The sequence below is a fragment of the Lathyrus oleraceus genome, chromosome 1, assembly GCF_024323335.1.
Source record: "Lathyrus oleraceus cultivar Zhongwan6 chromosome 1, CAAS_Psat_ZW6_1.0, whole genome shotgun sequence".
Taxonomy (NCBI): Eukaryota; Viridiplantae; Streptophyta; class Magnoliopsida; order Fabales; family Fabaceae; genus Lathyrus; species Lathyrus oleraceus.
This window is the reverse complement of record NC_066579.1, coordinates 91,163,907-91,188,462: the sequence shown is the minus strand read 5'-3', so window position 1 is coordinate 91,188,462 and position 24,556 is coordinate 91,163,907. Positions and strand designations below refer to the sequence as shown.

Genomic DNA, 24,556 nt, shown 5'->3' with positions numbered 1-24,556 from the left:
AGCACATGGTGCTGCCAATCCAATTGGCACCCATGTGTTATTTGGAAGAGGAGGAGCCAATTGGTCTGGAGCCTCAGTGTAATGTGATTTTTTTTATAAATAGATGTGTTGTGCGATTCATTTTTCCACATCTCATTTCGTCATATTGCAAATATGTTTGGTGTTCGTCGCCGCTATAGAAAAGTGATTTATTCGAGAGACAAGCCTCCGATGTTGATGCTCTTCTAAAAAATCTATAGTTTCGATCAACTGAAGAGGGAGCTGGTTCATTGGTTAGATGGAAAAATACCAGAATGGGAAAAATTAGAAGTATTGAGAGACTCGATAATATATGTGGTTTAGTGCGAGTAAAAACTGATAAGGATGTTAGGGAAATGATGTTTGAACGAGATGGCATCAGTTTGATTGTTGTAATCAGTTAGAAATATTATGTTTTAAGTTTGCTTATGTTGTAGTGATGTTTGTTGTTAACCTTGTTGTAACAAAAAGATAGTGATATATAAAAATGCAAGTTACAAAAATCTAAAGGAGATACTAAATTATGATGCAGATGTTGCTCCTACATTGGGAGATTTGTTCTTATTGTGTCCTGGTTGACGATATATACTACATAATCTATCATTTTATGAGTCGTGTCCATTTCTGTTCTAATGCGTGTGCTGTTTGGTCATCCTTTTTTCTTTCTTCGCATCTCATCGTTGTGCCAAACTATGTCACCTTCATATGTAGGTCAGTATTCCTCAATTGGTAGCACTGAGAAGCTTTTGTTATACACATTCATGACGATAATGGCCTTGTAAACATCAGATACATGGCTATAAGCGTCCTGGTGAGTATGTGCGCATGTCGCAATGACATGGGAGCAAGGAATACGGAAGGCCTGGAACTTTCCACAATTGCACCAACTTCTGTTTAGTTTGACAGCATAGGATAAATTTGGTCTCCCCTTATTGTGGTCCATTGTTTCCTGCACACTGAAATTTTTCCTATGAAGGTCAAAGATTGTAACCACGTGTGTGCTAGCTTTGATACTTTCCTCTTTCATCACTTTCATACAACATTCACTGAATATTTGACCCGACATTAACACCGCACTCCATCTTTCACCTTTGGTTGCGAAGGTAGAAGCCAATCTAAAATAGGTTGTTTTGACCAAAACAGTTATTGGTAGATTTCTAATGCCTTTGAATATGTCGTTCATGCATTCCAAAAGGTTTGTTGTCATGTAGCCCCATCGACAGCCTCTGTCAAATGCCTTTATCAACTGCTCTACTGATATGTTATCCACACATCTTCCTGCATATGCATTAGACAATCTAATTTCATCACGGTAATATTGAAATGATGGCTGAGTTAGAGCATACCCTGGATTCACCACTTTTTTGCGAAGGTTCTTGTCTTTGATTGCACGGATGAAGTTTTGTGCGATATGTCCAGTGCAATATACATGGGTAGAAGGAAGATCATGCCATCCATTATCATGGTTATTCTAAGCACTCTCAATGGCAACATGTCTATCTGAAATCAAATAGAGATTGGCTTATGGAGTGACATGTGTTCTGAGATGTCGAAGGAAGAAACCCCAACCACCAGCGGTTTCACCTTCAACCAGAGCAAAGGCAATGAGAAAGACATTATTGTTACCGTCTTGTGCAACAACCATAAGCAAAGTACCCTTGTATTTGTTGTATAACCATGTTCCATCAATTTGAATAATAGGTTTGTAGAATGCAAAACCTTTGATGCACGGTTCAAACGCCCAAAAGAGGCGGTGAAATGTTCTATTTCCAACAACACAGGTTCCGTCTGGCGTAAATGCTGGCAATGCATCCATAATTGCAATAGTTCCTGGTGCATATGTTTTTAGTGCCCATATTCAACAACCTTTGTCCTTGCAATCCATGCTTTCTTGTAAGATGAAGTATAATTATATCTTGTGACGATATAAGATATTATTATACTCACATTTACTGATGGGTCTTTGTTAACAAGCGGCAAAATGTCTTGAAATATCAATGCATCGCTTAATTTACGGAGATCTTGTTCAACATTAGTTGCAATGCAACTGTGAGGTGGGTATATAGAAGCTATCTCCCAAGAGTCTCTTCTCTTTTTGTGAGATGCAGCCAACCGAAACTTGCAAAGGATGTTACGACATTCGATGACATACTTTCTCGAATCAGTGCGTTTCACGGTGAAATCATCAGAGTTATTCATGTGAAATATTTTGATAGCTTGCACACATTCTTCTTTAGTGTGGAACATGTCCCCCCACTTTTAACTCACCCTCTAATCATGGATACGGGTTATAAAAAACATTGTTGGATGTTTCATCGTCATGCAGATCCATGTTTGTCATATGTTGAGGCGGATTATATACATGAATTGGAGGTAAGGGCGTTGGATGACTGTCATCTTCAATGTTGTTGTTCAACATATGATCGACCTGTGTCTCGATCTCTTCTTCTTCTTTATCAATGACGTTGACTTCTGCTTCTGGGTTGGCTTTATCTGAGTTTTCTGAAGCAAATTCATAAGATTCAACTTAATTAGTTATCTGAGATTGTTGAGATGATATACTTGGTTGAAGAGTAATATATAACTCAATAGAGTTGCAACCAGAATGTTCGTGACTAACAAACATATATTCAACATCTTCATTGTCCCGTACCTTTAGCGGGAAAATTTTGCATTGACTGTTCTCGAAAAAAAATGGATTTTGATACGTGATTTGTGACACAAGACCAGATCCTATGCAGGATTCAATTCGTTTTTTCAAATGTAAGAAATATGAAGTTCTCTTGATCGTAAGTCGGATAGTATCGGTGTTTTGAAAACAAAACCAGTATAGATCACACTCATATGTCTCACTGTTGCAGTGAGCATTGATAGTATATTTTGGTGCAGATGACATTGTAATATTTTTTATGCAGATGAAAAGTAATATTTTTTTGGTGCAAATGAATTTGTGTTAATTGTATGATGTAGATAATAAGAACTTAAATAGACAAGTGATGTGGCAAGCATGCAAGCCCTAGCACTAGGCCAATTGGCACTAACATGTATTCCTTGTACATGGGCGCCAGTCCAATTGGCGCTAGCATGTATTGCTTGCAGACCTCGTAACTCAGCATGCATATAGCCATGCAGGCACCCGGCTATGTGAAGACCATGCATGCATGCAAGCCTAGGAGTCGCCAATTTGATTGGAGCTAGCATGTTACATTTTCATGTGTAAGCCAAACCATTTGGCGCTATCATGCAAGCACTATTATCCATGCATTCAAACTTTTGCATGTCACTCATTATAAATAGTCATGCAAGTCTCACATTTTTTCCTCACCAACAATCACTTCTTCCTCTACAATAACAACTATTTCATCTGTAACAACCATTGTTTCAAATATTTACTCTGACGAGATGTCTCTCCCCATAATGGGTGAATCGCACAGAGGCACAGTTGCAAACATAACAACTTATGTAAGCGTTTAATTCTTGTATTATTTTTCTAGAATAATTTTTAATAACGATACTTAATTTGTTGTTTATCTTTTATAAAGTAACATATTTTGTTGTTTCTTTTTTAGGATGTTAACTCGGGTCCACAAATTTGTAGACATGGACCCGATGATTCAATCGTATGTCGAACTCACCGGTTTTGGACATATAAGCAAATAATGTCTTGGTCGGTGGATAATAAATGTATTCTTGCATTATGTGAAAGATGGCGTCCCGAGACACACACATTCTGGTTTCCAACCGGTGAATATACCATGACGTTAGAAGACGTCTACATGTTATTGGGACTGCCTATCGAAGGTGAGGCGGTAAATGGTAAAACCAACTATGTGAATTCAATTTGCATGGACCTCTTGGATGTTGATTTGTTAGATGATAACTCGAGAGGTCGAGGTATAATCCTTTCACGTCTTAAGGCATATTATAACAACTTACAGTTAGATGAGAATTCTACCGAAGAGGCTCGAATAATAAAAACTAGGTATTACATTATGCTTTTAATTGGTTTATTTTTATTTCCCGAAGGTAGTGGTTCTAGTATGCATGCTATGTATTTACCTTTACTAAGACATATAGATAGAATATGAAGTTACAGTTGGGGGTCCGCTTGTTTGGCTTATCTTTGTAGCTCTTTGTGTAAAAATGCACACAAAGACACATCTACATTTTCTGGATGTGCTATTTTGCTCCAAGCATGGGGTTGGTCCAGACTGCCGTTCCTAGCGCCCGTCAACAACAACTCATTCACATTCTTGTACACACAAAAGTAAGTTCTTAAAAATGGACTATATTTACTCACTTTACCGATTATTATCTCTAAATAATATTTTTACTTTTATAGTGCAGATGGTTGACACGTGGTATGAGTTATAACAGATGTCCTAGACACTGTATTACCCAGTATCACAACCTCTTGGATCACCTTCGTAAAAATTTCGTAAATTTCTTCTACCAAATTTATCAATTTCTTCTAAGGATATCTAAATTTCGTAAAAATTTGTTAATTTCTTCTACCAAATTTATAATCTAATATATGTTCACATTTAAGTTCATTTGGCTTCCATATCTAAATTTGGATCATGACCATGAAATCAACGAATAAGACACAACCGTTTGGACTGCATGCACATCGATCATAAGATTCACCATTGTGGAGATGCACAATAGTGATCGTGTTAAATTGCAGTTCGGTATGCTTCAACACATCCCAGATCCCCCAGTAAACCTAGGAGAATGGCATCTACGCAAAGTTAATGACCAATGGAACTTTAACCCATGGCAAAGCTTCGCTAGATCTGAGTGTCGCAAATGGAAGCACCGCCAAGACCATGTCTTAACTGACGATGTGGTGCCAACTGAAGAAAAACCAACTCGTAATTATATGGCTTGGTACTGATCGGTTGGATTTGAGTTCATCGCCGAGGATATGTACCTATACGACCCACGTTAGACAACTTACACACCAGAAGGCTCAACATCTAACCCCCAACAACACTGTCAGACCGGCTACTCACAACCCCTTATCCATCAAAATTTCCGATCCACAAACACACAAACCTACAACCCTAACATGCCAAACACCCAACCACAATACCAAAAGCATACCCCATACCATCAACAACAACTAGATCATCATCAAGACATCCACCATCGTTATACACCCAACATATCACCCTATCATAGTCGCCTTAGCCAAAACACTCAACGATCATTTAACATCAATCGTCCTTCCTCCTACCATAGCCAAGAAGCCCAAACATCTCAAAACCAAAACCTTCAACAACTATATGTCTACCAAACACCACAACAATCATTTCAACCTTTCCCCGATGCATCATTCACACCAATGTCTCCCTTTAATTGTCTCGGTCGCCCTCCAACAACTCAAACACAACCCAACTACTCTGGCATGGGTCATGAACTCAACTATGACGGTACCTCTTTGATGCATACACAAGACTACGCTGATTTGTCTTACTATCTAAGGCAATCTCCTGCAGTTGGCGGTGATGTTCTTGGACCCTCAGATACTCAAACATCTGGGGTGAATCATCAACGTGGGTTAGGGTCACGGGTTCGGGTAGCTAGGGGATGTGGGACCAGAGGTCGGTTAGGTGATCTCGGTCATCGACATTAGTCTTTTTTGTGTAAATGGGTATTAATATTAATATGAATTGGTCTGATTTCAATTTTATCTATCATGTATAATGTTTTTCAATAAATACTACGAAACACACAGGTGTCAGACCAATTGACAACTCCTTTAAAACTTAACACACAGACGTCAATTGGATTGACAACACAAGGTGGACTAGCCAATCCAATTGGCGCCTCCTCTCTAAGTTTAAGAGCGGACGTCAATTCATCTGGCGTCTCCTTCAAAGTGAGGTATTTTGAAAAATAATCTTAAAAGTTGGTTATTTTGAGATTTTTTTTGAAATATTGAGTTATTTGTGTAAAAATTTCTAAAAAAATTACTTTTATCAACGTGTCAAAGTCAATTTCACCTTATTTTATTTTATAAATAAAAATAAAAAATAACTAAAGTAAATGGTACAAAATTTTCAAATTTTCGAATCTAAAAATTGAGATGAAAATTATAATTTAAAAAATTATGGATGAAGGTCCAAATAAAATATAACTTTCATACATTTGTATTGACTCCAACATAGACTATAGAAAAAATGGATTTTTATTATCGATGGAAAAATCGAAATTTTGAATCTTGATTTAAAAGAATACTACGTGTTATCTTGATTCTTATTGGTCGAGAAGATGGGACTCACTATTTTCGTGCTTCCGTGGACAAATAAAAAAAAAAAGTAAGTTTTAAAGAAACTTTGAGTCTCTCTTCCTTGTCTGTCACTCCCTCCGTCGGACTCCAACCTTCTGCCGTCGCTTCTCCTCTTGGTTTGTTCTCTTCTATCCATTACCCTTTCAATTTCCCCAATTTTATTTTAACAAAACCCTAGATTTATAAATCAATATTAATCTGTTTTTTGCTTTTCATGATTGGGGATTGAAATAGCTAATTGATTGCTTTAATTGGTTCAGTCAATAATTTCTTGTGGAAATATGAGAAATTTGAAATTCCTAGTACAAGAAATGGACTTGGTATATGAACTTTACGTTAATTTGAAATGTAAACTTTTAATGATTTGATTCTTTTTGAAGTTTGAATTTCTTTTTTGGATGAACAAGTTCTTATGTTGTATTAATAAAGGGTATATTAGGAGAGTTTTAACTTAGGCCAAGTTAGGGTGTTTAGATAAATTGCTCCCTTGATGTTGGGTTTCAAGTTTAAATTTTCACTTGTGAGAGAAGTAATCGGAGTTGATGTGGTGTTTGATTCGAGTGGGCACTAATCCTTGTAATTTTTTTTAAATTTCTGCGGTAAGGAGAGTAGATCAGATAGATGGAGAGAAGTCAATTAGAGGAAGAGGAAGACTTAGAAAGAGTTCTTATTATTAAGAAAGATCTTGAGATTAACGATTTGGATAGAAACATGATCTTGGATAGAACATTATGACGAAAGTTAAACCACGTTGCCGATCTCACGTAGTGGGATAAGGCTTGGTTGTGGTTGTTGTTGTTGTTGTTGTATGTGGGTTTGGAATTGTTGTGATTCAGTGTTTATGTGATTTGGTGTATATGTGGTGATTTCAATGTACCTTGTGTTTACTTGACAAGGTGTTTGATTTCGTGAAATTGTTTGAAATGTACAATGTGTTATGTTAATTTGACAAGGTGTTTGATTCAGTGTTTGGTCAGTCATCTTTCAAAGAAGTTGGTTTAAATTGGAATATATATTTTCGTTCTTCACATGATAATAATTATTTCTTAAATAGTTTGCATCCGCTGACCCGTGGTCCTGGACACGCTATAGTTTGAGAAGATGAAGGGAGTGTTTTGGTTTCTAGTTGTATCATTGGTGGTTGCAACATGGATTCCTCTCTCACACTCAAAAAAACTGGTTGCAGTCGCTAGAAAGGAGGACGTACCATACATAAAGTGTCAAGTTTGTGAGATACTCGCGAAACAGTTGTATCAGCAAGTTCAGAACAAGCGAGCTGAGATTTCTCCCAAAAAGGTTTCTATTTTGTTTATTTATGGGTTATTGTCAATTGCTTTATTGTATTGTAGGTTTTTCGTGTGGATGGTATGAACTAGAGTCTAGAATTGTTTGTTTGTTTTTGATTGTTAGATTTCGGAATACCAAATCATTGAGATAGCAGAGAATGTTTGCAATCTGAAAAAAGTTGAAGCGGATTGGATATTGCGTATAGATATCGTAGAAAAAGAAGATAGGTTGGAGGTAAGAGGATCCAACTATCCAAAATGTCTGATCAATGGCCTCTGGAATTATTGTTTTTTTTTTAGTTTGACATTGCTATGCCATTTTTTGTGTTTATCAGCTGGTGGAACATGACTCTGAAGGACAGTGCGATTCTGAATGCAAGACAATTGCGCGTGCTTGTCAGGATGTTATGGGATATTCTGATACTGACATTGCTGAATATTTATATACATCCAAGCATGATATTGACTCGTTGTTCAATTATCTATGCAAAGACCTTAGTAAAGCATGCAATACCAAGCCACCCCCTGTCCCTAAGGTAACTATAATATGAAATTTGATGCTCCTGATTGTAAATTTGTGATAAATATCTTTAATCTTCTTTTCAGTAGTACTAATTTTGTGGATACTGCTGCTTCTTTACTCTGTATAAAATATCATGCTTTACTTTTGGCATAGCTATCTATTTTTTAAGACATTGATTGTTCCTTCGTTTGGTATTTGCTCATAGCACTGGGACAAGTCACCCTTATAGAATTTAATTGCTCATGCACCTAGTATTGTTGTTTGAATTAGGTATATTTCAGTTTCACCCTTAGATCTATTTGCATTAGTTTTCATCATAAGGTCCTTTCTGTGTGTTACAGGATAGGACTCCAGGTGAACCATTTGTTGCAAAGTCTGCTAAGGAAGCCGAAATGGAAAAGCTACTAAAATCTATGGAGGTATTTTAACTTTTCTTCTTTTTTTTATATCTCAAAAAGAGTATTATGTGCAAATTCTACCATCTGAGTTAAAGTAAGATTAAAGAAAGAGATTTATCCTTTCTTTTACATGATTTATTATATCCTGGTAAATACCTTATGATCTTATTTAATTCTGCTTCAGGGCATGCCAGGAGCACCCGGCATGAAAATGTACTCAAGAGAGGATTTAATGAAGCAAAATTTCGGTGCTGAAAATGAAAATGATGAGGATGAGAGTGACGATGAGGACGAAGGCTTTCCTTCAAATTTGGTACAACTATCTATTTCATTCATAGTGATTGAAAATTTTTTTTCTAAAGATTTCGTTGACTTAATTAAAATGTTTTTGAAAAACTCATCTTTGGAGTAAATTTCAACTTGTAGGGAAACGTTTTGAGATCAACAGAAAAGAAAAACGATGACTGGAAGCAGAAAATAAGAAAAATAATGGTGGACACAAGCACTACTCTTAAGAAACACGCAACCAAAGCTTCGTATCATGTACAACAGTGGTGGAAGGGAAAGAAGACAACCGCTTCAAAGAAGAGTTCGAAATCAGAGCTTTAGAGCTTCATAAACTCACTCTGCATCTTCTGGTCTGAAAGATCTTCAAGGCATTTCCACAATGTTTGGTTCAGGTACAACCCAAGATAGATTGGACATAGGAATATTTGGAAAAATCAAAAGAGAATTTTACATTATCAACTTTGAGTGATTCATATTCCAATCAAGGATTTTGTTATCTAGATGTATTTTATTAGTGAGGCAATTATGTAAGAGGGCTTAATACAGTGATGTTTAATGACATTCTTTTTTTGAAAGTTTTGACCATCAATTTACATCCGAATTTCTTCACTTCATTGTATTTTTTTTTTTTTCATTTTTTCCTCTATTACGGTAGTCCTCTATCCCAAATTTAATTAAAGAAACCCTCTATCTCACTCACACATTAATTAAATAATAAATATTAATTAATTAAATAATACCCCACTTATCCCACTACATCTCTTTCATATTTTTGTCACAAATCAATTTAATAATAATTTATTTCACTAAATTAATTTGATTAATCAAATAAATTAAAATAAATCAACTAAAACAAGTATAAAAAAAAAGAATTTAAGTTTATATTTTTTTACTCTCCAATTTTTAAGATTGTATTAAATTTTGTTAGTTTTTTTATAAAACACATTGGCAAAATATATATTTTAAATTGTTTATTTAAATTGTACTCTATCCGGTGTCATGTTAAATATTTATCATTTTTATTTATTAATGTAATTTTGATTTTAATTTAATTGTATCTTTCAATAAATATTCTTAATTTATTATTATTTTATTTAACATAAGTATTAATTTAAATCATCGATAATTAATAAGGATATTATGACGGAGAAATAATACTTATCAATAATAATTAAATAAAATCTACTATAAATCTTAAACCTTAAATAATATTGTTAGAAGTGTTTTTAACTTCTCATGTATTAAATATTATTACATGTTGTATGCTCCTTCATGTTTGTCTTTTATGTTATTTAAGAAAGATAAGTTTCAAAAATTATAATTATAATTCATATCGTAGATTTTTTATAAAAGAATAAATTAGTTTCATAATACCTCTTTTTGCTAATGACATTTTTTTAATTTATATTTCCTCCGTCTCACAATAGATTTTTTTATAAAAAAATTCACATATTTTTTAAATAATGATTAGTTAAGTTAAATTTAATAATAAAATAAATATCATTTAAAAAAATAACTTTATTAATAATAGATATTGAAATAGTTATATGAATTAAAATATAATAAATAGGGGTAAATTAATAAAAATTAATAATAAATATCATATTGATATTTTAAATAAATAAATAATTTGAGATACATTAAAATAGGAAAGATGACCCCTATTATGAGACAAAATGTTATAAGTTTATACAATTAAAAATAAGACTTGTTTCGTAACATATTTTTTTTCGAGTTTAAAATTTATTTTGACTATATTATTTTTTATAAATTATTTTAAATTATTATTGAAGTGTGAAAAATTATTGGACATAGAAGTAATAAGTGGCACACTAGATTCTTTAACGAAATTATGAGATTAAATTAAATTCTGGATGAATGAAAAAGGAACACTTTTGTTCCAATTTATAAGAATAAAAATGATATATAAATTTGTGTAAATTATAGTAGAATTAAATCTATGAGTCTCAATACGAAGTTTTGAGAAAAAATGATTGAACTGAGATTAAGAAAATATACTTAAGTCATCGAGAATCTATTTAGTTTTACGCATAGGAGGTAGACCATGAAAGTGATCTATCTACTACCATCTATGATGGAGAAGTATTATATGACTCAACAAAATTTACGTTTAATTTACATTGATTTGGACAAGATGTATGATAAAGTTCGTTGAAATTTTGTGAAAAAACCCTAAAAAAGAAAAGAGTTAGGATTGTCTAAATTTTAGCTATCAGAGATATGCATGAAAGCATATTGACTAGTGTGTGGACTCAGGATTAAGACGAACGATTTCCCAATTACAATAGGACTGTACCATGTTTCAACTCTAAACCCCTATCTTTTTACTTTAATTTTAAATATACTTACGGAACACATCCAAGGTAATACTCAGATGTATGTTTTTTGCGGTTGATATATTTATATATTTGGATAGTTAGAGGAGGATTCAAATAAAAGATTGAAGACTTAGAGACGAGGGTTATAAATATATTACTTTTGTCTAAGCAAAAGTAAGACTGAGTATATAAAATGTAATTTCAACAAAAGGAGAAGCGTTTTTAACTGAAGATAAAAGTTGGAGACCATATCATCCCACAAGTCACGCAGAATAATGATTAAGAAATATAAGAGAATGGAAACCAACGAATTCAAGATGAGTGACTCAAATTGAGGAGATACCAACGAATTCAAGATGAGTGACTCAAATTGAGGAGATCTCAGAGATTTTATGTGACAAAAATTATTGTTCAAGCTGAAGGAAAAATTCTATCGAACAACAATATGTGATACTATAGAAGAAAATATTGGATAATTAAGAATCAATCCAAAAATAAAATGCAACAAAAATGAAAATTTACTTTAAATGTATGGTAATATTATGCAAGATAATTTTAGAAATGACAATAGCGTTTGAACAATGTTAGTTTAGACATATAGAAAGAAGATTTGTAAATTTTATTAATAAAAGAATAAATCAGAATAAAAAAGATCAAACAATTAGAGACGAAGACGAAGGAAGACCTAAAAAGATATATTAAGAGAGATTTAAGAAGGAAGACCTAAAAAAATATATTGAGAGATTTCAAAATTAACAATTTTGAATAAAAATATGATTTTGAATAGAACATCCAAAATTGATCCTAGTGCTTATAAATTTTTATCTTTAGTTTACATCTCTTCTTTTTTATTTAAAAATTTAAATATTAATTAAACATGTCATTACATACTTATAAAATAGTTTAACCACAAATTTTACTAAATATTCTGATTTTTTATTATAAATACACAAATCTATTCAAATAGATATCAGCCAAAAGAAATAGATTTGATCCACTATTCTCTATTCGTTAAAAACATACCCATAATATTTTGCTCTCTTTACATTAAGCTGAAAAAGGAAAATTACTTGTTAAAAAATACACTTACAAAGGAACTCAGATATTGTCGTTATTAGAAAATTGCTCTTTTTCATGTGTTGCAATTATCAGATGAATATGATTAGCACACAAATAATGACAAGAGCAAAGTGCCAAGACCAACATTTTTGATGAAATCATCCTCTGGAAATCAAATGAATTGTAACAATAAATAGAATTTCAAATTTCATTCTTACATTCATCAGAAGGATCAGAACAGAATTGGGCACAAATATGAAAAAAGAATTCAAATGAAAATACAATTAAGTTACAATTCTTAATTGGCAGAGCTTCAAATTGTTTTCAAAATTTCACAAAACTTGAGAGCATTAGGAAAACAAGATTTAACGCATCTTGTAATACTGAACCCTCGATGCATTGCATCGCCTGCCATTCAATGTATACTTTAGCATTATATCAACATCGCGCGGATTCTTCTTATTTGGTGCAACAGTCAAGCTCCCTACAATTGTCTCCCCTTCACAAATGGTCAAGACATCTTCCAGATATAGGACTGTTTGTTTCCAATGTGTACCTCGTGATCTTGGCCCTGCATATATATATTCATAGAAGGGTAAGTTAATCTACAACAAAGACCGGACGACAAATAGGAAGACTGTTGAAAGAACTCGTGCATATATGTTTTCAGCAACCAATTCTCAGAACAATGTTCCATACCACAAATATATAGAACTAAGGAATAAAGGAATTAACCTGTTGAGAAGCCCATCAATTTATGACACTTTGTAAATGATACATCAAAATACGCCACGAGAGCATGAATAAAATCGTCACGAGAAGCTACGAGCTTAAAAGGTGCTGTGAATGAGCAATCTCCTGAAGACATTTTTGAGATGTCCATTGTCTGAACAGAGATGAACTAGTCAGTGCTTTGCAATTGATGGAAAACGAAACATAAAAGCATCATAAGAGCTGATATAATATAACCAACCTTGAGTAGCTGACAGTTTGTTGCAATCTGATTCTGGTCAACTGTATCAACAAGAGGCTCTGACAAGGCTTGCTTCTTGATGCAGCTCATGTCAAATCCATATACATTGTTCCAAACTGGTATGGAAAATTAAAACATAATTAAATTAAAAACACCTAATGACTCAAATGCCGCTTCTGTTTTTATAAACAGCTAGAGATTTTAACGATTTCAACAGCAGATATCAGCATCAATATCTCAACTATGTATTCAAAATAAAACACGAGAAAGTTGCATTTCAGTTTGGGAGGCAAATAAGTTTGGCTTGGACATTTTTCAAGTATAAAAGACTCATAACCATAACCATATTTAGCAAGGGGTAAATAGCTCACACTCAATTTTATCTTCTTTGTAGTCTTTATCTTCAATTGCAGTCAGATGGAGGGTTGCTATATCGGGTAGCACAACGCCATCATCCACCTATGCAAAAAGAAGGAAAGAGAGTGTCAAAGTGATTCTCACCAAATTCTAGTACATGCAATATATAATGAAATAACTGTATTGTAACTTACAAGCCATTTATCGCGTGCATAGAGCACAGAATTTAACATATTCTCAAACAACAAGAAATATCCCATCCATTCAGAAATGATTATATCAACTTTAGGAACAGGGAGTTCAAGTTCTTCAATCTTCCCTTTCAAAACAGTTATAACTGCAACATTATAGTAATTATAGTGAGTGGCTTTCACAATCAATCCTTCCACCAAAAGGGAATATATTGAAAAATCAATATACAATAATAATACAAATTTATCAATGGTATACTACCTTTAGAGTAACCATTAGTTTCAACTATCTGCTTTGCCATGTCAGCCATATCAGAGCATTCAACCTGAATATGCAAAATTTAAAATGGTTGAGCTGAAAATCGTCGAGATACATGACAATCTATAAATTTCAGATATCATCACGAGTTCATGACTAAGAACACAAATAATAAAATGAAAGTCAGAAACTTACGGCATAGACATGTTCTGCACCTGCTTTGGCACAGAATAGTGACAAAATCCCAGTTCCGGCACCAACATCAAGAACTACTTTATTCTTGAATAAAAACCTATTCTGATAAATAACATTTTGATATGTCTTGGTTCTAACAGTGTCCTTCAACATTTCCTACGGCGCAAAAAACAGGTTAGCACATACCTTTTCACATCAAGCATAAGAGAACGCATCCCAAGTTCATCCCATACAATAAACAGCAGGATACAGAAAAATTAACAACATAGTAAAACCAATTCTGAACAACTAGAAAACAAGAAATATATAAATCATTTTAATAACATAATGCAAAACATTTAACACATCATTGATATTTTGGCACACAAATTTGACAACAAAAGTAGACAACAATTTGGATGGTTAACCATTTAAATATGAGGTTAATTAAGCTCAGTAGTTGATTAATGAATATAACATGATTTTGAACTGTGCTAACACAATTTTGTGTCAAAACAACACAGCCCTTTGAAAAAAATTTATATATAAATCCAATAACTGTTTATACAAGCTGCAAATCAAAGACAAAAACAAAACAAAAACAAACAATAAATTGAACTTGAACCAAAAGACAAAGCTGCATCCGAGTTAAACACACTTACTTCATGAATTCCTGCAAAAACAAACAAACATAATTAGTTGTCAAGTTTATTTACTTCAGAACAAATACAAAAGAACACACCCTAATTAAAAAAAACAGAAAAAAAAATGGGGAAAACTGAAAAGCTTGTGACTTTATTGAAATTACCAAAGTGAGAGTAAGAATCAAAGTAGTAATCAGCGCTGGTTTTGTCATTTGAATCATCAAGTTCGCAACCACCCATTGATTGGTCAAGGTTGGAAGTTTCAGCAGCATCTTCGATAACTTCATCAGCATCCTGGAATCGAAGATGGTTGTTGTTGGTGGTGGTGTCCATGTTTGTGTGGTCGTTACTCTCTTGGTTGATTTGATTCTTGGTTTTTCGCCGACCCATAAACTACAGAATGCAAATTGCAGAATTAGGGTTTTAGCTTTTAGGTTTTATCAACGTCGCTCCCACCAACTTGTATAAAACCTTTAACTTTTTATTTTAAATATTTGGTTTAATTACAATTTTAGATTCATTATTTTATCACATTCACAAAAAATAGTTTTTTTTACATTAAATTAATTTTTTTTATTTTTAATTATCCATATGTTTTAATCAAGTTAAATAGTTTCTAGCCTAAGAATAACGATTTGTATTTTCTCCTAAGGAGCAAACATATTCAATTGTTTCAATGCTCTAGTTTATAAAAAATATATGTTAGTATTTATATATATAATTAAATGTTGTTTTAGAGATAGGAATGGAAATAGGTCACGACGACTAAGAGAGACGTATGGTTGGAAATAAGTCGAGTCGAGTTGAATCCGTCGTCAGCTCGACTCGATTCGATAAGAATTGGTTTAGCTCGAAACTCGACTCGAGTTCGACACGAACTTTTTTTTAAGCTCGAATTCGACTCGTTTTAAGTTCTTGAACAACTCGGTTCAACTCGTTAGGTTCAGTTCGTTTACTTCACGGATTAAAAAGTCATTTTTTAAAGTTTAATTTTTTTTATTATATTTGACATTTTAAATTATTTTTTAAAAGGGAAAATATTAAAATAAAATAAAGCTTTCAAGAGATAAATTTAAAAGTCTAATTCAAAAACTATTCTTTTTGAGTTTAAGTCTGTCTCAAAAACTATTACAAATATAATAAAATAGTAGAACAAAAGCTATTAGAAATTGATACATTCTCATCACAAAATGATTATTCAACTTCAATCTTCATTACACCAACTGTCAACTGATTTATTGTCATAGCTAGTAAGGAAAGGATAACCAGCCAGATGGAAGAGGATAATTTTTAAGTCAATTAAATTCATATATCATACCAACACAACATGATCATGGTATGTTATGCTAAATCAATTACTTCTATAAATAAATTCATTTTAAATATATCACAAATAGTCGTACCTTTAAAATATATCACAAATATCAGTACTTCATATATCACAAATAGCAGTTCCTTAAATCAATTTTTTTAAAATTCATGAAATTTCTAGATTTATGTTACAACATTGGTATGGTTTGAACACCATATTAAAGTTCACAAATTAATATACATTGCAGCTACCTTTTAAATATACCACAATTAACACAATACTAGTTCCTCATATATAACAAATATTAGTACTTTAAATGATTAATTCTTTTTAAATTCATGAAATTTCTAGATTTATGTTACAACACTGGTATGATTTAAACACCCTATTAATTGTATGAGATGCTAACAACTAACAAGTAATAAAGACTAAATACACAGTTAATTATACAACAATCTCACTCATGATAGCTCTCCATTTATCATCAAGGGAATAATGTAATTTCTGTTTGCACTTGCTCCACCTATTAATAAAAAGAAGAAGTTAGTTTTAAAAATTATCAATGCTATTTTTAAAAGTTTATATTATACTTAATAATCAAAAGAGAGCATATTACCTTAGGTTTGTTCCTAATTCCATGCAATATTCGAAGCCAATCACCACCACAAATTAAAGCTTCGACAGTAGATGAACTTAAAGAAGCTCGAAATGAATCGATAACTCTCCCTCCGACGCTAAAGGTTGACTCCGAAGCCACAGTAGATATTGGAATGGCAAGAACATATTCAACCTATTCAGAACACAGTAAAAAATGACAAAGCTACTAAAACAATCAGATGATGAGAATAATAATATTTACCTCTATTGAAAAAAATTGTTGAATCTGAAAGAAAGAGTTAAATTTTTTTTTCTTCAGAATAGAGAACAAAGACTGAAAATACATAATATGAAGGATGAAGGAAGTTCTCTAAAACCTAAAATCTAAAAAGGAATACTAAAGGTTTTGCTTTTGGAAAATGCAATACTAATAAATGGGCATATTTAAAATCTTAAAAATAGTTAATAATAATAATAAAGTCAAAAATAATATAAAAGGATACAAATTAAATCATCTAAATGGTACAATATTTAAAAAACGTTATTTTTAAAGTGGTAGTTTAAAAATCAAATTTAGAAGTAGTTTAAAATGAAACTTTAAAATTAAAAGTCACGGTGCATTATGTTTTTTTTTTAGTTAGAAGTATTTTACTTTGTATAAAAAAATGTCACAAGTATTTTTTAAAATATTTAATTTGATAAGTTAAAAGGTTAAAATCTATACATTATTTTTTTAAATGATACTATTGAGATATATGATTTAAAAATATTATATATATATATATATACATATATATATATATATATATATATATATATATATATATATATATATATATATATATATATATATATATATATATATATATATATATACCGAGTCGACTCATGAACCTAACGAGTCGAACTATACATAGCTCAAGTTCAGCTCATTTATTTTACGAACTTAGTTTTGAGCTCAAGTTCGACTCATTTGGTTCATGAACCAAGTCCAACGAATTAATTATCGAATCGAATCGAGTCTCGAACTATTTTCGAGTTGGTTTGGTTCATTTCCAGCCCTAGGCCTACGGTATAGTCTACATTTTTTTTAGATAGAAAAGGCTTGGACTTTTTAATAAGCCTATTTAATTAAAAAGTCTATTTTGGGCCATAAAAAATCTTTTAAAAATCTATCAGACCTATTTAAATAATAAGAATAATTTTTTTATTATCATTATATTATGTTTTATACTTTGAATTAAAATAGATAAATAAAACTTGGTTATCTTGGAGAACTTGTGAAAATAAGATGAAAAATCTTATTAACAATGTCATAAGTTATTTTCATAAGTTCTCTTAAACAAATAGTCTCACAAAACTTATGATAATAGATAAATTATATATAAGTAAATACAAACAAACTTTTAGTCTCGTTGATTTTTTAGTTTGTTAGTCTATTTAAATATTATTTGAATTGTCTATTTACATATGTTTAAAATAAATAGGTTTTTGTGTAGGTTAACAGACTAATCAGACCTTCGAAATGACAAACTCAGACCTAAAAATAAGCCTATGACAAGCTACATGTCAGGCTTAGGCTTCGGGTTTTTTGACAGATCAAACTTAGGCTTGGAAAACCCTAACTCAACCTAATTTATTTTCACCCCTAGTTATAGATCCACGAACGAGCAACTTATATCCATTTAACTCAAATAGTATTTATTAATTGAGTTATCATTTAATTCAACTAATACTTATTAGTTAAACAACCTCATTCATCCTGATTTTTATTAAGTAATACCATAAGAAAAAACAATTTAGAGTTTTAATCCCTTATCTTATATTCATGATTCAATTTGATCTTTTAATTTTTAAAAAGACTATTTTGATCTCTCAATTTTACAAAATGTATCAAGCTAGTCATTTCCGTCCAAATGACATTAATATCGTTAATTTTTGCTTATATGACAAATTTCTTATAACATTAACATTTAGTGGCGGATTTAGCGACGGAAAAACAGACACTAAAATTGATTTTTTAAATTTTAAAATACCTGATAAATTTATATGGGAAAAGAAGGCAAGCATCCATCCATCCTAAACCCATAATCTTAGTGTTGTAGGAAAAAATATGTGGAAATTGATGAATGAAAAGATACTTCTCTTCCATTAAGACATTGTTCCATTTAACCAACATTAATCTTCAATCCAATTTTGACCCATTAACATAATCGAAATACCATCTTACAAAAAAAATCAGCTTTATTTCTTAATTCTCAATTGAGTCGTAAAAAAAAACTTTGATTTTTAAAGCTGTCATTTTTATTTGGTTCTTTATTCAAAGATTGTGTTTTATTGAAGTTTTTTGTGTTGAACTTCGTTGAGTGGTTTTTTTTATATGTTTATCTAATGGTAACCGATAATCATAAGAAGATGAAGAAAGGTGATTACTGTTAGAAGTAATTCATATTCAGGAGTAGTATTAGTTTTGTTAAGTGTAACCTAAATAGTGTAGATTAACATTTTTCGCCTACGTGGAATTATTGTTTGTGTATATAAACAATTGTAGTTATCAATAGAGTAGTGTGTAACCATTTATTATAACTATTTTGAAGAGTAGTGAAAGTTTGTAATTTCAATTATCTCTCTTCTTTCATCTTTATTTTCTTTATCTTGTGCAACAAAATTTGGTATATAGAGCTCTGGTTCAGATCTACAGGGAAACACATGGAAACACAAGTGAACATGAGGCGTTGTGTGATTAATTTTGTTTCTTGAATCCGTGTTGAATTTTTTAGCAAAATTGTAACAGAATCATATTTCTTGATTCTACAGGATTGGAAAACACTAATGTTTGGTGAGATCTTAGTGAATTGCACAAGGTTGAAGATGAAAGAAAATGGTAATCTGAGTACTAAGCTTCTAGTGTTCGGTGGCAAGAACTGGAATCGATTGATGATTCAAATGCGTATATTATGTTTCGGTTGTACTTCCGGAAAATACAACAGATGCGTAGAGGAATGCTCGACGTGATCCGAGGAAGAAGGATCTAAAGGCATTGTTTTACATCTATCAATGTATGGATGCGAACATGTTTGAGAAAATCGATGATTTGACGACGATGAAGGTTGCGTTGGACACACTAGTATGGTGCTACGGCGGTGATGCATCAACAAAGAAGGTGAAAGTTCAGTCTCTATGTAAGCAGTATGAGAATCTCAGCATGAAGAATAATGAAAAGGTATCTGATTACATCTCTAGAATGATTCTGATCACAAATAAATGAAGTCGTGTGGAGAAACTCTCTCTAAAGAAAAGATCATTGAGAAGGTACTTAGATCTCTTACTCCTCAGTTTGATTACATTGTTATAGCAATTGAACATTCTAATGGTCTTAGTACTATGAGAATTGGAGAGTTGCAAAGCAATCTAAAGACACAAGAGTTGTGTCTGACTGAGAGAAACTCTAAAATTAAGGTAGAGCGGTAGGCTCTAAAAGCAGATTCTTGTAAGAAATATCATAAGCAGTCTTGGTCATAATCTAGGAAGAAATTTGATGGTGTTCATAAGTCAGAAACCTCAACTTCTGAAAGGCAGAATAGTGCTCAGAAGGGCAAGGATAAGTATGACAAGAGGAAGGTTCAATGCTACTATTGTAAGAAGTTTGGCCACTTCGCTGATGATTGTTGATCAAACCAGGAAAGGAAGTCAGAAAAAGCAAACATAGCCAAAGGAGATTATGATGATGAACTTGTGATATTGATGGCTTCTGAGTCTGATAGTGTGTACTTGGTAGACTGGTGGTATATGGACATTTGCTGCTCAAATCACCTAACTGAAAATAAATAATGGTTGGTTAATTTTGACTCTGGAAAGAGGAAAAAAAATTAGATATGTTGATGATAAATATATCAATGCTGAAGGTATGGGAAATATCAAAGTCAAGGTGAAGAATGGTAAAATTGTTCTGATTAAGAATGTTTGGTATGTTCCTGGCATAAAGAGTAATTTGATGAGTGTATGTCATATTATTGAGAAGGGTTTCTTAATTAATATGAAGAACAATCTCTTGAAGTTGTATAATTATGATCAGAAGTTGATTATATAATATGAGCAGGAAAGCAACAGAACATTCAAGGTGAATATGGAGACAGTTGGAACTAAATGTCTTATGCAGAAGGCACTGAAGGTGACAGTGAGTTAGCACCAGAGATTGGGGCATCTTAATTAAGCTTAGGGCATATGAATTCTAAGAAGTTGGTATATGGCATTCCCAAGATTGTGAAGTCTGAGAAGTCATGTGAGATATGCATGAAAAACAAGTAACCTAGATTGCCATTTGCATCAGAAGTAGCCATAAGAGCAGAGCATGCTTTAGTATTAGTGCATTTTAATGTTTGTGGACCATTTGAAGTACCTTCACTTGGAGGAAACAATTATTTTGTGTCGTTTGTAGATGAGTTTACAAGAATATCATTGGTAGCTGATGCGTGCTTTTCGCAAGTATACGAACGCGTCAGAGTAATATAAAAGATTATCGAATCCACAGAGACTAAGTGTCAATCTATCGTTATCTGTCGTTAAGGTGTTTATCAAAGGCAGTCAAAATAAGTGTTTTTGGAGTGTGCAATGAAAAGTAAAATGTTGAGTAAAGATTAATAAAGACAGGGTCGAATGTAATTCACGTAATCAATTGATAATCCAAGTACTTGCTAGTAGAGCTACTTATGGGCAATGTTTCCTACTTTGAAAAGAACTAATTTAACAGGAACTGTCGCTTTCGCGTATTCAGAACCGAGTTGTACTCCCTAATCAAACCCTCTTATTGTCACTTATAAAAAGGCGCGCATTGCGTTAGAGTAGTAAACCTATTTTAAGAAATATAGTATCTTAACTAAGTTGAAAAGTATTGTAACCTGGATTTCTTAACCAAAAGAGGTTCTTACGAACCAGACTCTAAACTTATAAACGCGTCCGAAAATAGTTTTAAAATCTCTTTTCTTCATAATGTTAAAATCTCCTAATGAACTAAACAAAGCGCTTTCGCTGTTTTTGAAATAGTTAAAAACAATTAAGTTTAAAAAGACGTTGGACGGCTTTCGATCTTACCCAACGGAATTGAAGTGCGGGAAAACTTAAGTTGAAAGTTAAAATAGCCCTTAAGTGTTTCTACGAACAATTGTACGGATTACTGGTTCAATTACGATCCTTACATTCTAACCTTTTAAATTTAGTTAGACATGGTAAAGTAAAAGTGCATTAAAGTAAATAAAAGTAGTGCGAGTGCGGAAAGTAAATAATTTAAAGCGAGTGCGGGAAATAAATAATTTAAAGCGAGTGTGGGAAATAAACAATTTAAAGCGAGTGCGGGAAATAAATAAAGTAAAGGCGAGTGCGGGAAATAAATAATTTAAAGCGAGTGCGGGAAATAAACAAAGTAAAAGCGAGTGCGGAAAATAAATAAAGTAAAAGCGAGTGCGGAAAATAAATAAAGTAAAGGCGAGTAATAAAAAACTGCTCCAATCGGAGGGCTGAGTAAATTGCAATGCGGAAATGAAAATGGCGGCAGGATTAACTTCCTTCCAAAGTGCTCCAAACTCGATTACAGACTCTATCACAGACTTGATTACACAATTGTGGTAACACTCCAATGCGAAGCGATTACCACTATAAAATACTGAATATATGCCTAAGTGAAACAAAGTTGCTTCTGAGTTTGCCTCTGCTCTAAGTTTGGATGATTGTAAAAGTGAATTCGCGTTTCTATTTATAAGCAAGTAAAAAGATGGAAATGACTTGGATGCCCTTCAACTTGAAAATAGGAGGAAACCGTTTTTCCTCTTGTGGCGCCCGCCACAAGGCCATGGCGCCCGCCACAAGCACAAAATGGGGCGCCTTAGTGGAAGTAATGGGAAAACGTGGGAGTTGATGGAAGTTGAATTTGACATGTCATGGCTTGGTCTGTGGCGCCCGCCATTGGGTAGGCCATAAGCACAAAATGCTGAATTTTAGGGTTTTTAGCCCTTTTTCACTCCTTTTCTCGATCGGGGCTCCGATTAAAGTAAAAACCTGAAAACAAAGGAAAACACAGTAATAACACAACAAAATGACAATAAAACAACTAGAATGCATGTGAAATCGGAGTCGAAAATACGTAAATTTCAGTGTTATCAAACTCTCCCACACTTAAACCTTTGCTTTTCCTCCAGCAAAACATTATAAAGCTCATAAAAGAAAAACTGGTGTAAACAAGTGCTTCAGGTAAAAATTCTAAGTTCAAGTCGGGATGCAGTGGTAGGTACTAACTGAGTGAACTAAGGGTATCATGATGACACTAATCCGCAGATACGGACATAAACTTCATTCCTATATTAACCAACCCATATTATCCCACAATACCTAGGCCTGCCTCTTCATCTCGTTTTGTGTCCTTTTCATTCAGGCGCAATCACATTAAGCCCGTTATCCGTACATGCTTCATGGTAGAGTGGCCTGTTAGTGATTATGATCTGAGCATGGGTTTTCTGGCACATAAATATGTGTAAACCTTTTTATTGGACCCAACTGTAGTTGTGGGGGATCGGATCGTAATCCGCCCTACCGAGTTCAGTGCCAGATACCTTTGAACCAACTAATAGCGGGTGAGTTTCTTTCTTTTTCTTTTTCTTTTTCTTTTTCTAGCAATTTTTACAATCCTTTGGTTTAAATGACTTTTTGAGGGTCACCTATACCGGAGTTGCCTTTTTGCTTTCTTTTATATTTTTTTTTCTGGATCATTCACTTATTTGCATCGGTCCCCTACGTAGAGGATGCGTAGGTCGGAGCTGACTGCTGAGATAAACTACTAAGGACTTATACGAAAATGATGATTAAGGCCATGGTATATGGGGTTTCGGGAATGATTCCTATATTTACGAAGTCTATGGTGTTAAAATAGATACTGATGTTTCGCAAAGTTCTCCCAAGTCACCGCATCCTTACTCAAAACATGTCTTAAAAACCTGAAAACTTTCGGAATACACTATTTTTGCAAAAAAAAAATTGGTGGGGCTAAAGGTATGGGGAGGTAGGATTGTACTAAAGATCTACTGTATTTGGTGACTCGTCAGACTCATGCATTATACTAAAAAGCAAAATAAACAACTAAAAGGAAATAAACTATCTAAAAACAGCAAAGAAAAAGCGATAAAGGAAAAACGGGAAAAGTAATAAAGAGAAGACGATAGAGTCTCCTCCCACACTTAAATCGAACATTGTCCCCAATATTTCGAAATAAGATAAGGGAAGAGTTACCTGGCAACCTATTGCTGACCACTAGTGCCCTCGCCATCCTGAGGTGGACGACGGGATCGGGTACGACGACGGTCTCTCTGATCCGTCCTCGCCTGCAGGGCATCCTGAGCGGTCCTCACCTCTCGAAGGTTACCTATAATGGAACCTTGAGTGGCTTCAATTAGTGCCATGTGTCTCTGGTTGTAGTGTTGTTGACGGACTTGTGTATCGGTGATCACTTGCAGGGACTGTAGAACAGTATCGTAGGACTTGTCTGTCCTCCGCTGCGACTCTTGCATGAAGCGCATGTTATCCGTCATTTGTTGTTGGATGGTAGAGAGTAAGTCGTCGCGCCTTTGCTCTCTAGCCATGTGGTCACGCCACATCTCCTCCATAATATAGAAGCCAGGAGTGGTACCTGCAGAAGAAGAAGATGGTGCGGTGTGTGGTGGTGAAGGATGATGGGGGGACACATGGGGTACGGGAGATCTCTCTCGCCGATCATATTCATCATCAGTGTCTGGTCCCGCCTCATCAGGAATGTTAGGGGGAAGAGGACCTAAAACAGGTGGAGCATCTAAATCGTAGG

General features: G+C 33.2%; 2 protein-coding genes across 3 annotated transcripts; one reads left to right on the top strand and one right to left on the bottom strand.

The window, feature by feature from the left end:
• Positions 1-6,271: 6,271 nt before the first annotated feature.
• On the top strand, positions 6,272-9,417 carry LOC127118256 (uncharacterized). 2 transcript variants are annotated; one of them, XM_051048415.1, is made up of 7 exons: positions 6,272-6,429; positions 7,368-7,609; positions 7,724-7,834; positions 7,935-8,135; positions 8,464-8,541; positions 8,705-8,833; positions 8,947-9,417. In XM_051048415.1, exons 2-7 carry the CDS (start codon positions 7,415-7,417, stop codon positions 9,127-9,129), a joined length of 897 nt encoding a protein of 298 aa, XP_050904372.1. In that variant the 5' UTR covers positions 6,272-6,429; positions 7,368-7,414; the 3' UTR covers positions 9,130-9,417. The 2 variants fall into 2 exon arrangements, with proteins under 2 accessions (XP_050904372.1, XP_050904376.1); XM_051048419.1 differs by having other exon boundaries at positions 6,281-6,429; positions 7,406-7,609.
• A 2,935-nt stretch (positions 9,418-12,352) lies between these two features.
• Positions 12,353-15,289, bottom strand: LOC127118247 (probable protein arginine N-methyltransferase 1). The gene is made up of 9 exons (XM_051048405.1): positions 14,969-15,289; positions 14,823-14,833; positions 14,182-14,337; positions 13,990-14,053; positions 13,731-13,873; positions 13,551-13,638; positions 13,180-13,295; positions 12,942-13,092; positions 12,353-12,777 (listed from the first exon to the last, which is right to left on the bottom strand). Exons 1-9 carry the CDS (start codon positions 15,192-15,194, stop codon positions 12,572-12,574), a joined length of 1,161 nt encoding a protein of 386 aa, XP_050904362.1. The 5' UTR covers positions 15,195-15,289; the 3' UTR covers positions 12,353-12,571.
• Between the last annotated feature and the right edge of the window lie 9,267 nt (positions 15,290-24,556).